Source organism: Ursus maritimus, unplaced genomic scaffold (assembly GCF_017311325.1).
Source record: "Ursus maritimus isolate PB19 unplaced genomic scaffold, ASM1731132v1 scaffold_22, whole genome shotgun sequence".
NCBI classification, from domain to species: domain Eukaryota; kingdom Metazoa; phylum Chordata; class Mammalia; order Carnivora; family Ursidae; genus Ursus; species Ursus maritimus.
In genome coordinates this window covers 19268089-19284966 of record NW_024424675.1, presented here as the reverse complement: position 1 = coordinate 19284966, position 16878 = coordinate 19268089, and the positions used below count along the sequence as shown (strand labels likewise).

Genomic DNA, 16878 nt, shown 5'->3' with positions numbered 1-16878 from the left:
TCCGCGTCAGCCGGAAGTGCTTGCCACTCGAGGCAGAGGGCTTCCGGTGGGTCTGCAGGGTAATCAGGAGCCGGCATGGCGGCCCCCTTGGCCGGGAAAAAGATCGTGTTTGTCACGGGGAACGCCAAGAAGCTGGAGGAGGTGCCGGGAGGGCGCGGGAGGCCAACTAGTAGGCGGCGGGGGGTGGGTAGCATGTGGTAGGGCCCGCTGGGGATCGGGCGGAGAAGCGACTTCCAGGCGGAGGGGGCACGGAGAGGCAGACCCAGGCGTGTGGAACGGATTGGGTCGCGCTGAGTTAAACGGCCATGTGTGCCGTTTAGAATTAATGGAATTAAGGCGTTGACAGATCCAGGCTTGCGAGATCGGGAGCTGAGGGAACTAAAGGAGTGCCGGGTCCTTAGTACCTGCCCCAAAGGTCATCTATTAGGCTAAACCCCAAACCGGGACTCCTGACACCCCTCTGGAGCTGATCCAGACCCCGCTATCGACCTGGGGTGGCAGGGGCCAGGCGGAGCGTGGGACAGGCAACCAAGCTGAGCCGCCAACGCCCCACCATGGCCCGGAAATGTGGTCCTCAGCCTCTTTTTCTCTTCTGTGAAATGGGGATGATTTGGAAGGTCGGTTTCACAACGCAGTGGGGTGGAGGAGTGAAGACGGCATTAAATCCAGGGAATTTTGTGGCTAGCTGTGAGGATTCTGCCGGTGGATGGATAGCCTTTGGATGCAAATAATAGAGACACGCGGGGAACTCATGTAAACCACCAGGTGACTTTTCTGGGAATACAATGTACGATGTCCCATAAGACTTGACGAGTGTCCCGAGGGGCCTATCTAGTCCTGATCCCCTTCTTACTAAGCTTTTTTCTGCTTCCTTCGCTCCTGGTGGAGGGGCAGTGAGACTTCGGCCATACATTAGCTCTCATTAGCGTTGCTTGGGTCACGGGTTTGCCCCTGCTCAGTCAGCCATGGCCAATGAGGGGGGTCATGGTGTAGCATCGGGTGACATCCACTAGATATGTTGAGGCAGACGAGTGGGACCCAGTCATTAGGGGACCGACCCTTCATTTGTCCCCAGCATAGGGGATGATGACACTTCTGTGCCAGTACAAGGTGACCTACTCAAGAGCCAGAGCCCTCTGTTTAAAAGTTTGGAATCCTGAGGCCAGTCAGACAAGTAGTGCCACCCTGAAAAGAGCCCCATGCAGGATAGGGGGTGCCAGCTCCCAAGCCCATCTCTGTCTCTGGTTGAGAATATGGCCTACATTTCAAGAAGGGGCTAGAGTGGTCAGAGGAGGCCCACTGGAGAAGATGGACTTGAAGTTGGCTTAGAACAGGGTATCTTAACTCTTCATCCCACAGCACTACATTGGCAGGCTGATGAAGCCTGTGGACCGTCTTTCAGGAAAATATTTTTAAATGTACAAAGTAAAATACATAGGCTTACAAAGGAAATTAATTCTATTAAAGTACAGTTCTCAATATAAATATTTATGATCTAGTTAACATACATTTTATTAATGCATTAAAGGATTCAATCTAGCCGTGTGTGTAGTTATCATACTTTTCAAATAGGGTTGTAAGTATTTTGAGATACCTGTTACAGCTGTAGTGGGATGTGACAACATCTGTGATTTTGATAGTTTCAAAGGTCACAGGAACTGCTGATGCTATTTGGTTTTCTGTATTCACAATTGAAAGAGATGCTAAATTTCAGCTAGAGAGTGAAAATAAAGGCATTTTTTCCCCCGTCCGGGTTCACAGGCCTCTTGAATTCTGGGTAAACCCTGATGGAGAATTGCCAGAAGAGGAGGTTACATAGAGTTTTAGAGCAGGGAGAAGGGAAGAGGGTGTTCTGAGTAGGGGTTTAACATCAACAGAGACCTGAAGGAGGGGTAGGAGACTGCGGAGATGGGGAGCTGACCTGCTGGAGTGGGACCCTGAAGTCTGGAGTGAGGCTCATGAGCCTGACTTACTAAGCTTTAGGGGGCTGACAGTTACCTGAAGAGAAAGGTGGGTGACAGCTTCTGTAGTAACGGGGAATTGTTAACAAATGGTGATAAATATTCTTTCATTTTGGAACAGGTCATTCAGATTCTGGGAGATAAGTTTCCATGCACTTTGGTGGCACAGAAAATCGACCGTATGTCTCTGTTTCGTTTTATCTTTGAAAGATGGTTTGATTTCTCTGTCTCCCCGTGACCTGACTCTCTTCATATATCCGTTTCTCCAACAAGTGCCGGAGTACCAGGGGGAGCCTGATGAGATTTCCATACAGAAGTGCCAGGAGGCAGCTCGCCAGGTGCTTGCTCCTTGCGTGCCCCAGACTTGCTCGTCGCGTGTCCCAAACTTGTTCCTCTCATCCTGGTGGCTCCTGGGGGCTGTGTCTGCTGGGCTCAGGCAGAGAATAATAGGGTGGGCACATTGGTCATAACTTCAAGGACCTGCCCAGGCCTAGCTAGATTGGGGTCAGTTAACGTAGGCAGAGGAATACTACCTTTCTTTCTCAACCTGGACTACATAGTATCCCAGACCAGCACGCGCGCATGCACGTGTGCGCACACACACGTCTCTGATTTTCGGATACGTACATTCCAATGCCTGCGTTCTCCCTACACACATCTACCCCTGTGCTCACACATCTTTGTGGAATGGGAACACTTTATGTAGAGCCAGGCGGTCTGAGTGTGAATCCCGCCTCTCCTCTTGCTGTGCTTAGAGTAGGCTTTACAACCTGCCAAGTTTTGGTATTCCTATCTCTAAAATGAAGATAAGAGTTTAGCCAAGGGCTATTTCCTAAACCCGTTAACTGCTGCTGTAGATCCCAACTAGCTGTGGGCCTGGCCCCAGCCTGGGTGGCCTGGGAATTCAGGGTCCGGACAGGGCCTACTCCTGGTCACAGGTCTCAAGGCTTCACTCCTTTGTGTTGCAGGTACAGGGCCCTGTACTGGTGGAGGACACCTGTCTGTGCTTCAATGCCCTTGGGGGCCTCCCTGGCCCCTACATGTGAGTGCTCCCCACCCCCTTGCAGGGCCCTGGCCACAGAATCATCTGAACTTCGAAATGATTGGTTACCTGATATTGTGGGTCATTCACTGTCTTGGTGCCAATACCCATATTTCACATTGTCCTGAGAACGGATTAGAGATAGGGGAGAGGCATGCCTTTCTTTCTTTTGTAAAGTATGAGAATGTGATTGTGTAAGTGGAGATGGGCCAGTGGAACCCACCTGCTGGAGAGGTACATTCATGGCAGATCAATTTCAGGAAAAAGGAAATAAGGAAGTTGAGATCTGAAAATGGATTTCCTTAGGGGCGCCTGGGTGACTCAGTCGTTAAGCGTCTGCCTTCGGCTCAGGCTGTGATCCCGGCGTTCTGGGATCGAGCCCCACATCACGCTCCTCCGCTGGAAGCCTGCTTCTTCCTCTCCCACTCCCCCTGCTTGTGTTCCCTCTCTTGCTGGCTGTCTCTTGCTCTGTCAAATAAATAAATAAAATCTTTAAATAATAATAATAATAATAAAATAAAAATTAAAAAAAAGAAAGAAAATGGATTTCCTTAAAACTATCCAGTGCCCTGGACACTCTCAGATGGCCTTTGTGTATCTCTAGGGTACACATACCCCACTTTGAGTGCTCCTTGCTGGGGTGGGAGGGCATATGCACAGAGGGGCTCTTGCTGGGTTTTGGATTTGTTTATCGTGAACTTCTGGATTGCTAAGATGTTCGCCAAGAAAACAGAACCATTGCTCCATATCCTCACCAGCACTGAGTATTAGGACTTTCATGTTTTGCAATGTGGGGAATGTGAAATGTTATCACGTTTGGATTAAATTTGCATTTTCCTTTTTTTAAGATTTTATTTTTTTATTTGAGAGAGAGAGAGCACAAGCAGTGGGGTGGGGGTGGGCAGAGGGAGAGGGAGAAGCCGACTCCCTACTGAGCAGGGAGCCTGATGCGGGACTCGATCCCAGGACCCTGAGATCATGACTTGAGCCGAAGGCAGCCGCTTAACTGACTGAGCTACCCAGGCGCCCCTGAATTTGTATTTTCCTAATTATCAATGAGGTTGAGGCCTTCATAGGTTTTATTACTTTTTCTGTGCATTGTCTGTTTACCTCCATCCTTTTCCTATTGGATTAGTTCTCTTCATTTTGAGTTAAAACATTATTTATCATGTCCCCTGGCTTTCCTGGGGCTCTAATATGGCGGGGGGGAGGGGGAGAGGGTGCAGCCCAGAGAAGATGGTAGGAAGATCCATCTGTTCCTGGTGCCTGACTCACCTTTATTTCTCTTGCAGAAAGTGGTTTCTGGAGAAGTTAAAGCCTGAAGGTATTAATCTCCTGTATCTCTTAACCTGTTGGGAATTGAGAATCCAGAGGTGGTCCAGGGGAGGGGTCCCAACTGGTAATCAGGAATCCCCCCCACCATGGAGCCTATGTTCACCTCAGTTTCCCCATGTATAACCTGTGGCTTGGACTTTCCCTGCACACCCAGCTCCAGGGAGTGCTGAGCTATGGGAAGAGTGGATGGGAAGGGTGGTGGGGCCTGTGAGTTTGAGAGACACAGGGGCTGCACTTGATTCTGGCTGAGAGGGCTGGCCCTACTGACTGCTGGCCTGTCCTTGCCTCAGCCAGGGCCTGGCCTGGGGGTTGGGGAACTGGCTGCTTCTCTTGGGCGCCGGCGGTACGTGCCCTGTCACGGCTGTGAGCCAAAATGTTCCCGCCTTAGGTCCTTCTAAAAACACTTTAGATAATGGAGCTTTTCAGACACGTATAGTAGTAGAGTAGTGTAATGAGCTCCATGTCCTCATCACCCAAATTCCAGTGTATTAAGCACAAAACCTATCTGATGACATGTATAAGCTCCCCAAATCTGAGGGCTCCCCCTCCAGGGCCTCAGGAGTGGGGAGTAAGGCTGGGAGCTGAGCTGCACAGACATCACCACACTCCCCCTTCTCTCCCGCCTCAGGTCTCTACCAGCTCCTGGCTGGGTTCGAGGACAAGTCTGCCTATGCGCTCTGCACGTTTGCACTCAGCACCGGGGATCCCACCGAGCCAGTGTGCCTGTTCAGGGGTCGGACCTCGGTAGGTACCCATGCTGCTTCCCCCTTGGGCCGCCAGGGGGCGCTGTGGCTCGAGCCAATGGCCCAGGGTCTATGGCAGGAGGGTGGTGGGAAGGGCTTGTGGTCAGTGAGTTCCCAGAGCTTTGCCCAGACATGCCCCTGGGCATCACAGCTAGGAGTGCTGTCAATCCTGACATCTATTTGACCTCTGAGGCTGGTGTCTCAGGGATACACAGGGGCTCATGGCTGTTGAGGCCTGGTACACCCAGAGCTCTGCGCTGTGTCCCCTCCTAAGAAACAGATGTGGAAGCTGAAGGTGACAGCTCCCAGAGCTACACGGACAGCCCAGATTTCTTCCAGCTCCCGTCCCTATCCAAGTGCGGAGGCTACGGCTCCCCTGGAGCGTCTCACATCCTTTCCAACTTACCCCCAGCTCATTCCTTCCCCAGCTGCCCTTCAACACAGCCAGGCCTGCCTGTCAGACCCTTGCGTTCAGCTGCTTCTCACCGGGTCCACACCACCCTGGGGGCTGGCCTGCTCCCCCCGCAGCGCAGCTGTTCCCTCCTTGTGTCGGGATGATACCTTCTGGCCCATCCCTCCTCTGCCAGTCCCTTCTGATCATGATAAAATCCAGACTAGCCCCCACAGAGCCCTACCCCAGAAGCTCCACTGGGGGCTGTCCACAGACTTTTCATGATGCCCTGCATGGTTAATTTTTTTTTCTAATAAAACATAAAAATTACCGTCTTCACCATTTTTAGGTGTTCGGTACCGTAGTAGGAACTGTATGTGCGCTGCTGTGCCATGGACCTCGAACTTGTTTATCCTACAAAAGTGAAACCGTACCCATGAACAAAACTCCCCTTTCCCCCTCCCCACCGAGCCCTGGCAACCGCTCTCCGGCTTTTGTTTCTAGGAGTTTGGCAACTTCAGACCCCTCGTATAAGTGGAAACCTGTCCACGGTGTTTGTCTTGCTGTGGCCGGCTTATCTCTTAGCGTGCCGTCCTCCAGGGATCATTAGTGTGGTAGCGCATGACAGGATTCCTCCTCTTTACGGTGACCGAATAATGTCCGTTGTGTGTATGTACCCGTGTGTTTTGTCCACTTATCTGTCGATGGGCACGTAGATCGAGTCCACGTTTGGCTGCTGTGAGTGGTGCTGCTGCGAGCACAGGTCCTTTGGGTATTTACCCAGAACCGGGATGGCTGGGTCATCATTGCCGGGTTCCATTTTTAAAAATTAATTTTAGTTGTCTGCTACTTTCACAGACATGTTCTCTGAAAAATCAGAAGCGTGAACAACCACAGTCCCCACCGAGGGGGCCTGGTCACTGGGGTGACCCACTGTTGGGGTCCCCACTCTTCTCGATCGTCTCCCTGGCTTCAGGAGAGATCATGCTAGCCTCTACATTACCTGGGTGGCTTTGTTTCTCCCTGTTTTGTTCTCACTCAAGCTTTCCAAACCCAGTCACGTTGTCTCTTCAACAACGTGTATGCCGAGCCCTTCCCCATTTTGGGTCCCAGCACCCGCTGTGTCCTCCACCTGGAATGTTCTTACCCATCACTTCATGTGGCCCAAGTGTCTCCTCACTGAGCTTCCCATCTCAGTCACTCCATCCTGTTATTCTTGAGCCAGCTCCCCGTTTGTTCCTTCTAAGTCACTTTGCATTTTGTAATCGTTCATTTGTTTACTGGTGTAAAGCCTGTTTTGCTTAAGAGGTCCATTTGACAAGGGCAGGGCTAGGCCTGCGATGACCCCAGTGCTGAGAACACTACCGGCCCTGCTGTGGATGTTCAAAACCCATTTGTGGTGTGGGTGAGGTTCAGAGTGGCTCAGTAATGGGCCTGGGTCCCATAGCTCCCCACCAGCACTCGCGGAATCTGCCTTTGGTCTGAACCACTTGGCAGTTATGTGGCTAATCCCCATTTTCTGCCACTTCCCTTACATTTTTTATTTTTTAAAAGATTTTATTGATTCATTTGAGAGAGACAGCACACGCACACGAGCAGGGCGAGAGGGAGAAGCCAGCTCCCTGCTGAGACGTGGGGCTCAGTCCAGGACCCTGGGATCATGACCTGAGCGGAAGGCAAAAGCTTAACTGACTGAGCCCCCAGGTGCCCCTCCCTTGTATTTTGTAAATTACTGTTTTTTTAACCTTTAACATGACATCTCATGGTGCTGAATTAAATCGGTTCTCTTTGTACGTTTTCCTGTTGGAATTTGCCTATTGCAGTCAGTACTTACTGAGCTCATTTATGTGGTGAACAGTGTGCTAAGTAATTTCTGTTTCTTCACTTAATTGTTAGAGCCTCCTTTGTAGTTTGAGAAATGCAGCCATTTATTTCACTTATCATAATAAAAATGAGTAGCCGTCTTAGGGCTTGTCTGCATAGTTCAGGGCCTCGTTACTTCCTATTCAGAGAAAATGTTTTCTGTGTTTTTCCAAGTTGACGCACTTCAGTGAGGTCACAGTTTGTCACAGCCGGAGAGAGAGGGAGAGCAGCTCCAGGGGTATCAGTGGGCTGATCAGCTCTGTGTTTCCGTGTGTGTGTGTGTGTCCGTGGAGGGAGAGTGGTCCCACTGTGTGTTATCTGTGTATTCAGCAAACATTTGCAGGTACCATGGACTTCTTAAAACCGTCTATTTTGAATAAATGGGCCTTAACCAAATACATAAACTAACCAGACTCAAACTGGCTCCCTCGTCCTCCTTGGGCGCCTCCCCTGTGCCCAGTGATACACCTGTCCCCCCTTTCCTCTGGCAGGGCCGGATCGTGGTGCCCCGAGGCTGCCGAGACTTCGGCTGGGATCCCTGCTTTCAGCCTGATGGATATGAGCAGACGTAAGGAGCCCCATTTTCTTCCCGGGATGTGGGGCTGGGATGGCCGTGCTCTGGGGCGGGTGGGCACCCTGCCCGGGTGCAGGCGCGCAGACACGGGCGGGGCGGGCTGTAGGGTGCCGCTGCAGCTGCAGGCAGTTCTGCTGGGTGGACGCGAGGAATCCGAGTGGGCCGATCTCCAGTGTAGGAGGCAGCCAGGCGTAGCTGGGAGCTCTGGGCCCTTGGGCTCCAGCTCCGCACAGAGTGGCTGTGTGACTTGAGTGCCTTCCGCTCTGCCCTTGGCTTGTCACGCATAAACCTGACAGTTTTGTGGGATGATCTGACTTCCCCACGTAGTTTGGAAAAATGTTAATACTTCCAGCCTTTGGGGGGGGCACCGCATGAACCCCCCCCCAGTGCCAAGTGTTCTCATTACTTCCCCCTGACCCCACGGCCCCCCTTATTTGCGCTGGACATGTTGACCGTTACTGGAAGTGTTTCAGGCTAGAGGGGCCCTTAGGGAGGGTGTCCTGAGGCCACAAAGTGGCCAGACAGGGCTGAGGATAACGTGAAGCAGCACCGTCAAAGCGCGCAGGATAGAGAAACGCTGTTTCTCTGCTGTTCAGTCCACTACGTGGGTATCCAGTAGGACTTAGGAACTGAAATTAGTTTTATTCAACTTCGGTTACTTCAGTTTACATGGCCCCTCGTGGCTGGCGGCCACCCACGGGACAGCGCGGGTCTGCAGCACACGGAGTGGGGGGCGTGGGTCCTCACCTCCCTGGAGGCCGCCGGCCGGCTGTCCCGAGCCACCCCCGCAGCACATGAGAGGAGACGGTCATGTTTGCTCGGTCAGGCCTCGCTGCTTCCTGTCAACAGATGACAAAGCTGATCAAACACGCAGCTCACCCCGTCCCTGGCTTCCCTTAACGACTTGTGGACACACTGGGGCGAGCCGAACATCCTTCCACATTCGTGAATACGGGTTTCCACCTCCAGGGGAATTTGAAACTCTCTCTGGTTTTTTAAAAATTAACTCTGGCTCTTGGGAGCTGGTGGCCCGCCCCCCTTTCCTGGTGACTCCTTGAGCCTTGGGCTCCAGGACGGGGGAGGGATGTGCACCCCGACTCCGGGCTCCCCTGAACAGCCGTTGTCACCCCTCAGGTATGCGGAGATGCCCAAGGCGGAGAAGAACGCCATCTCCCATCGCTTCCGGGCCTTGCTCGAGCTGCAGAAATACTTCGGCAGCCTCGCTCCTCTGACAGCTGGTGATGATCGCCCCGGCCGGGGAGCTGGGGAAGGCTAGCCTGCCCCCTCCCCCATCAGACAGGCAGCCCTCCAAGTACGGCCTTCAGGGTCACCACTTCCTAGGGGCGTTGAGACAGCCTCACCAGCCCTGTTTGGAGGAGCAGCTGGCTCTGCTTGGAGAAACTTGGGGCAGGGGACACTATTCTCTTGCCCTTGGGGCTTCAAGGGTTCCTCCTGGCCTGGGATCCTGAAAGGATCTGGGATGTTAAACTGGACATGTTAGGACCGGGGGTTTGGGAAGAACCACACAAATCACCCTCGACGTTTTTAAAGTGGCAGAAATAAAAATACTGGAAGGCACTTACCTCCAGAATAAACCGGATTTATCGGCTTTGAAACTTGCCCAGGGCAGTTGTCTGTCTCCTGAACCTCTTTTGGCAGGAGCAGGAAACCTCAGGTCAGAGGGCGGTGGTGGGATGAGGATGGCGCCAAGGGTGTCCGCGTGACCTTGCTCGTGACCTTGCTCGTGACCTTGCTCGCTGGGGAATCGCCTCTTTCCTTTCATTCTTCCAATCTCAGCTCGTGAGCTGACCTTTTCCATTCCAGACCCGTGCTGCCCACCCACCCGTGGAGGGAGGCCGCCACCCAGCTGCCTCTAGGGTGTTTGCTGGGTGGGGGGGTGGGCAGTGTGGGTGTTGAGTGCTTTGGCTGTATTTCAGTAGAACAGAGCAGCTAAAATGTTGGGGTGGGGTTTTTGTTTTTGTTTTGTTTTGAGAGAGACAGAGAATGAGTGGCAGGGAAGGACAGAGGGAGAGAGAGAATCCCAAGCAGGCTCCATGCCCAGTGCAGAGCCGGACGTGGGGTTTGATCCCACGACCCTGAGATGATGACCGGAGCCGAAATCAAGAGTCAGATGCTTAACCGACTGAGCCATGCAGGCGCCCCGAAAATGTTGGGTTTTGATGATAATACCAAGTTCGTTTTTATGGCAGGGAGGGGGCATGGAGTCTCCACCCCAGTGGAGAGGACGTGACATGGTTCAGCCTGGGACCTCCAGGCCCCTCGGGAAGCCTGCCTCAGCTGCCCCAGCTCCTCACTGTGCCCTGGGGAAGCCATTTTTTGGGAGGGACTTGAGGGGCCTGGGGCGGCTCCCTTTCCTTTCACGCAGGTGTTTGTTTGGTAAGCAGGAGGTGCCCACCCCAAGGATATTCAGGAGAGCCTGTTGTGTGCAACGGGGGAGGAGGGAGCGTAATGCTGGGGGGTCACTCCCAGGCTTATTTCTGTGCTCATAGGCAGACCTGGAGAATGTCACTTCCAGTCACTGTTCCTTGGTCCTGGCAGCATGGTCCAGGGCCTGAGTTTAACTGTTTCCTCCCCCTAAGGTGCATCAGTGTGTCTGGGTGAGGACAGAACATCATTCCTTTGCTCCCCACTTGCTTGTAAGGCTCAAGTGGGTTGTTTCCCCAGGAAGTGCCAGCAGCCCAGCCTCCTCTGAGTTGTCTCCTTGGTGCTGAGTGCTGATTGGGGGGGTACGTCGAGCTTAGGGCCAGGCAGCCCTCTTGCTCGCTACTCAGCTCTTAAGTGTGATGTCCCAGGTCCACAGGACACTGTCCCCCTTTGTTGTTAACCCTTAGCTACCCATCGCTACAAACATTGTGAACATGCTCGAACCCACGCCCACCTGCCTGGGAGCAGAGCCACGCGGAGGGAGGATGAGGAGTCTTGACTGTGCCCCGGTCTCCACGCCAGCCCGTCCGCGCATCAGGGTGCACGCCTCTCCCAGTCAGCCGGCCGGCCTTGGGGGGCCCAGTGTCGCCAGTTACAAGTGGACGAGGCCAGCTCCCCTTGGGGCTGCATTTCTCAGATGACCAAGGGCATTGAGCATTCCTGCCACCCCTGTTACTTTTGGGGTGCCCCCCACCACCTCACAGGTTTGCCTCTTCTCTTGGAGTTGGAGTCATGGTCTTTTGTTGTTGGTTTGCGGAATCCTTAGCATACCTAGATAGGAGGCCTTTTCAGTTCAGAGGTAGCAGACGTCTTCTCTCATCTGCTCCCTTGGTCTGTTTTATCGGGCAAGCCAGAGTCCTGTAAGGTACTAACGTTACGGGGTGTCTGGAGCTCTACCACTGCTGGCGCTCCCAGACAACGCACAAGAGGCGCTCCTGAGTCCCCGATCCAGAATCCCTGTTGCCTGCTGTGGGCCCTGTGGCCAGCTACCCTGTGACCAAGCCAGGACTGTGGCCCCTTCTCCCCTCCATCAAGCCTATCCATACATCCTGCCCTCGGATTCTTCCACTTCTGTTCATCCCCACTCCGTGCCCCAGTGCGGGGTGCAGCCCCACCCCCACCCCCCCATGTAAAACCTGACCCACCCACTCTGACCTCCATGGGCCTGGTTTTCAGTCAGTTGGGCTGCCCTGCAGCTGCCCCCGGGGGCCCAGGCCCAGGGCTGCCAGGCCCGCTCATCTCTCCTCCACCAGCCATGGCTCTTCTCGGGGCCCAAGCCCTCTCCTCCGGGCCCTTGCACATGCTGTTCCCAGAACACTTCCCCTGCAGTTTCCTGGCAACACAGCAGCTCCAGGGCCTCCTGGATCTTCCGCAGGCCCCTGCTGGGCCTGCTCGGTGTGGGGTTGGAGGGGACAGCCCGTAGCACTCAACAAACACCGGTCCTTTTCATTCCACCTCCCCTTCACATCCTACTTTATTCTCCGGCGGCCCTGAGGCTGGGGCAGGGCGGGACAGCAGAGATGGGAGCGTAGAAACAGGAGCTTTATTCTCTAGTGTGCATACAGCGAGTTCCTTACACAATCAAGGAAATGGTTTCTCTTTCAGACATCTGACTCTTTTATCAAAAGAAAATCCGTCCTGCTTAGTCGTACTCTGGACAGAAGTTGCCCTGAGCAGTGTTCCTGACCCAAGCAAAAGTCTAATGGGGACCGGGATGGGCACAGACCGTGGACCACCCCCCCTTCCCATGCCTAGATGCCCTAGGCCTGATGGGACAGCTGGGGGGGGTGCAGCAGAGAGCAACACCCCAAAAGACACCCATCCCTCTCCCCACATGGCAGCAGAGTCAGCCTGGGAAGAGCCAGAAGGACCGGTGAATGGGACGTGGCCGGGGCCTGCCAGTCAGGGCCTCAGTCAGTGCTCAGCATCCATGGCGTCCAAATATTTGGCTTCAATGATTCGGGGCAGCAGGTTGTAGCTGGGCGGAGGGAGAACAGACCTCAAGGTGAGCACCGGGTCAGGGAGCAGGAGGCAGGAGGCAGAGGGCCTCCCCCACCCCCTCCCCCGCCAGGGCCGCTGGGCGCCTCCCGCACCGGATGGGGATCATGGCGATCATGACGAGCGGGAAGACCATCTTCATGTAGGGCAGGGAGCTCGTGCCGCAGGCGCAGAGCAGCAGCAGCTGCAGGACCTGCAGGCCCGTGAAGTAGTGGATCTTCCTCTGCGGCACCCTCCGGATGTAGTGGGTGGGCGGGTACGAGGTCTGCGGGGGGCAGGGGCGCGCTGTGGGCAGGCCTGGAGCCGTGCCCGCCTGCCACACACGCAGACACACGCACGCACACACACACCCCCCTCCTGGCCGGCCCCTCACCTGGTCCTTGAGCAGCAGGGCCACGCGCTCGAAGAGCTGGTTGCCGTCAATGGAGGTGAGCGCGATGTAGAGGAAGAGGCCATAGAGCACGGGCTTGGGGATCCACTGCAGCGGGAAGGGCAGCAGCAGGAGGGAGAAGCCCACCAGGATGCTGGCTCCCAGGGTGGTCAGCCGCGTCTCCTTCACGTTCACGATCCTGCACGGTCCCGGGGCACCAGCTCACCCTCCGGCCCTGCTCCGTGCTGCAGGGTCCCACCGCTGCTCACACGTGGCCCCCTCGGCGCCTCCACTTCAGGCCCTAGTCCCCTGAGCCACGTCCTTTCCGGGGTCACGGGTGGCCCAGGGCTGCCCCCACCCCTCCGGGCCCACAGGATGGGCCTCGGGTCTCCAGGGACCCGCCCCGCACTCACGTCTCGTAAATGTGCCCGTTCTCCACGCGCTCCTCCACCAGTGCCAGCGCCCGCACGTGCAGCGGGGAGTGCGGGTAGGCAGCGTGGATCCAGGGCAGGCCGAACAGAGACAGCCCGCTGTTGATGATGGCGACGAGCAGGAGGTCCCAGTGGTAGGCGGTGCCCTTCACCAGCCTGCGGCACACGGGGAGGGGGGGCACGTGTGGCGGGATCCCCTTGGCCCCTGGATCCGGCGCACGCTCAGCCCGCCCCTCCCAGCCCCACGAACCTGTTCTCCGGGGCGTTCGCCAGGGCAGCCACCAAGTTCTGCTCGATGAAGAAGAGCAGGGAGAGCAGGAAGCCCAGGCCCATGGCGCCGGCGATGGCCCCCAGGGACAGGGAGTGCATCTCGGCGACCTCAAAGAGGCTCTTGCTGGGGTTGTAGCGGAACTGGCTCACTGCAGCAGGTAGAGGCCCCCGCTCAGGCCTGCGCCCCCAGGAGTGAGCCCAGCCCACCGCACCCCTGCCTGAGCCCAACTCACTCTTGATCTCCCGGAAGCCGTAGGAGCAGATGAGGGAGAAGGTGAGCACCGAGATGGGCAAGGCGCAGTCCGACAGGATTTCCCGCATGCAGGGGTGCAGGTAGGGGCTGGGGACACGGAGGGGGGGGGAGGGGTGGATCAGGGTGGCCAGGGGGCTTGTGCCTCCTCTGCTCCCCCGCAGGCCCCCCCTCACCTCTTCTTGAACTGGTAGAGGGTGTAGCCCAGCCACAGCGTGCCCAGCATGATGAGAAGGCTGAGCACGGCGGTCTCCCGGCCCGGGCGCTCGGCAGGGTGGCTCCCAGACGTCAGCTGGGGCAGGCTGGTCAGGAGGCTGGTGTTGAGGGCAGGGTGGAGGCTGGTATTGAGGCTGGTGCCGGGGCCCAGCAGGCTCACCAGGGGAGTGCTGTCTGTGTAGTGGTTCCCAAAGTCGTGGTCATAGTAGTACTTCTGGAAGACTGTGGATAGAGGCCAGCAGGCCTCAGCCACCTGAGCTCTGGGAGGCCAAGGCCCAGCTCCCTCCTGGATGTGGGGGAGGGGAGGCCCCCCCAAGGGAAGAAAGGGCTTCTGGGGGGAGGGGAGAGGGGAGGGGGCTGCCTTTCTCTGTCCCAGGAGGACCCCACTGACCTGCTTGTCCGCCCGCTGCCCCCCCATCTCTGACAGTGCCTCACACCTGGCCCCGTGCCTCTGATCCTGCCTGAGGCAGCCCTGTCACCCTCCAGCACGTGGCACTGCTGCTTTCTGCTGGCCACAGCTCCCGAGAGCACCCTGGACCATGGAAGTAGCCGCAGCTTGCATGCTGCTTGGCTGCCCTGGCCACAGCCCGTAGTCCCCCAACTCAGCTCAGTTTCCCCTGCAGCAGGTGGCCACCGGCTGGACACTCACTTTTGACCATGCCCTTGACAGCATCCAGCATGAACGTGATGGAAATGAACAGGGCAATGATCTCTTCTGTCGACCTGCCGGGGGGTGTCATGGCTCATCAAATGGGGGGTGAACGGTCAGGAGTCCCGGGAGGGGGAGGCTTCCCCGAGCCTCTGCACAGCCTCCGACCTCCTCCTGCCATGAAGACCAGGGTTCCACGCTTCTCTTTTGGGGCAGTGATAGGGTGGGGGCACCTCATCCACTCTAGGGTTACAGGGCCTCGGAAGCCGGCACGGAGGCTGACCCAGATCCCTGGCCTCGGTCTCCCTCCTGCTTGAGGGTCCCAGCAGCTCGGGGAAGGCCCTGTCACCTCTTGAAGAGACGCATGATCAGACTGAGGTTGAAGAGGGCATAAAGCGCGAGAAAGAAACTGTTCCACAGGCCCGTCCACGCGTAGAAGGTGTTGAAGTCCAGACTGTAGTCGTCACAGATGCCACCAATTACTGCAGGCAGCGGGACGAGGGGGTGGTCAGGGCCAGGCTGGGCCCGGGGGCCTCGGCAGCCACCTCCCCGCCGCCAGTGCCACGGCACCTTGGATGTAGAGGGCCAGGGGCGCGGTGGTCAGCAGCACCACCAGCGGCTGCCCGGAGAAGAGGGCGTACAAGAGGCCTCCGATGCTCTGCCCCGCCATGGTCTTCTGCACATCTGAGGGAGCGGGGGTCAGGTGGGCGCCGCAGCCCTGGGCCTCCCGCCCCGCTCCCCACCCCACCCCACCCCCCTCACCAATGGCCCCATTTGTGTTCTCATCGTTGAGGGACCCAAAAGCGATGGTGGGCAGGAGGCAGGCGAAGTAGAGGAACAGGGTGGTGGTGATGTATTTGCCCACAGCCTTGTTTTTCCCGATAATGCCTAGGGATGGGACAGGACAGAAGTTTGCTGGGGCTGCACGACAGGCACATGTGCTGCTCCTGAGATCGCCACAGGCTTGAGCTCTTTGGCGGGGGGCAAGGACTCCTAGGCAAAAAACGTGACTGGCTGTGAAGTCCAGTGGGTACATGGGGAACCTGCGGGCTATGTCCTCCCGGATGCCCTTCCCCACAGGGAGAAAGTCCTTGTGCTTCAGGGGCTGGGGAAGGGAACAGAGATCTGTCGGCTCTTCGGCCCGTGGGCCATGGCCCGCCGCACCCGCCCAGGCCTGCCCCCGTTCCCCGTACCTGTGGGGATCTGTGTATGCAGATGGGGTTCACGTTGTAGCCCTTGGCGCCGACGGCTGGGCACTGGCTCACCACGGTGAGCAGCTGTCTCTGGTGCACCAGGGCCTCCTTGAATTCCTCCTCCGTGCGGGTGCTCAGGAGCTTCTGGCGGAAGGTGATGTCCAGGAACATGGTGGCGAACGTGCGCCCCACCTCCGTGGCAGTCTTGGTGCTTTTCTGGGGGTAGGGGACAGGAGTCACACCCGCGGTTCCTGGCGAGTGGAGGAACCCGCGCCCTGCCCTTGCCATCACTGATAGTCCCAAGCACGTGGCAGGTGCCCCCCACTGCGAACTGGCAGCAAGTTCTGTCCCCCGAAGGTCAAGCATTAGTGGAGTCTGCCAGGATTCCCGCCAGGTGAGCAGATCACCAGAACCACCGTCGGCCTCCAAATCTCCTTCCGAAACTCCTGAGTTCTTAGAACCCGAGGTACTGGTACTGTCCCAAGGAACACATATTCACAGCATCGTGGCTGATGGAATCACAACGGTGGACACAAACCTTTCCCCAGCTCCACTGCACCAGCCGTATTCCTACTGTCTGCTGGTTCGTGTGATTTTCCGAGGGCTCCAGGCCTGTCAAGCCTTCTCCCTCTTGCCTGACCAAAGTCAACTCTGTCCGTGAACTCAGGGTCCAGCCTCCCCTACGGCAACCCGTCCTCTGGGAGCAGCGTCTGTCCCTTTGTGGGGACAGGCCTGTCCCATCCACGCTTTGCTACCCTGTTCGCTTTAGAACAGGCTCGTTCTCCAGAGGAGGAGCCAGGTGTTGGGCTGGGTGGCCTGTCCCAAGGCATGAGTCCAGCCACTCAGCCCTTGGGGTACTGCCCCTTCTGCTCCACCAGCTGTCACTCCCTCTGCCCCATGAGCTGCCCACTTCCCCTCTCCCCAGCACCGTAACCTTCGGGAAGGTTCACAGCATGCCTCTGAAATCCCCGGGAGGGACGTTCCCCTCAGCACCCGCTTTGCCGAAGAGAAAGCCCGTGGAGGAGGGCCGTGCCAAGCTTGAGTCTGTACCAGAGGCAGGGGCAGAATCATCAAGAAGCTAGTGGAAGTTTTAAGCGTGAGGGCCCTTCTCAGGCCTGGGGAGGGGCCTTTGCCATTTTCTGTTCAG

The 16878-nt window shown here is 56.6% G+C and overlaps 2 protein-coding genes across 4 annotated transcripts in view; one reads left to right on the top strand and one right to left on the bottom strand.

The window, feature by feature from the left end:
* On the top strand, window positions 1-9509 carry ITPA (inosine triphosphatase). 2 transcript variants are annotated; one of them, XM_008703297.2, is made up of 8 exons: window positions 1-141; window positions 2083-2140; window positions 2235-2299; window positions 2930-3003; window positions 4296-4327; window positions 4967-5082; window positions 7827-7903; window positions 9044-9509. In XM_008703297.2, exons 1-8 carry the CDS (start codon window positions 76-78, stop codon window positions 9183-9185), a joined length of 630 nt encoding a protein of 209 aa, XP_008701519.1. In that variant the 5' UTR covers window positions 1-75; the 3' UTR covers window positions 9186-9509. The 2 variants fall into 2 exon arrangements, with proteins under 2 accessions (XP_008701519.1, XP_008701518.1); XM_008703296.2 differs by lacking the exon at window positions 2083-2140 and having other exon boundaries at window positions 46-169; window positions 2172-2299.
* A 2366-nt stretch (window positions 9510-11875) lies between these two features.
* Window positions 11876-16878, bottom strand: part of SLC4A11 (solute carrier family 4 member 11) — a 12865-nt gene continuing 7862 nt past the window's right edge. For both annotated transcript variants that reach the window (XM_040638057.1, XM_040638056.1), the window contains exons 10-20: window positions 15301-15426; window positions 15109-15222; window positions 14888-15020; window positions 14539-14612; window positions 13850-14111; window positions 13657-13763; window positions 13404-13572; window positions 13136-13309; window positions 12726-12921; window positions 12448-12617; window positions 11876-12332 (exon numbers count right to left, since the gene is read on the bottom strand). In XM_040638057.1, the coding sequence (XP_040493991.1) occupies window positions 12269-12332; window positions 12448-12617; window positions 12726-12921; window positions 13136-13309; window positions 13404-13572; window positions 13657-13763; window positions 13850-14111; window positions 14539-14612; window positions 14888-15020; window positions 15109-15222; window positions 15301-15426 (1589 nt within the window). In that variant the 3' untranslated portion in view covers window positions 11876-12268. The remainder of the gene's footprint in view (window positions 12333-12447; window positions 12618-12725; window positions 12922-13135; window positions 13310-13403; window positions 13573-13656; window positions 13764-13849; window positions 14112-14538; window positions 14613-14887; window positions 15021-15108; window positions 15223-15300; window positions 15427-16878) is intronic.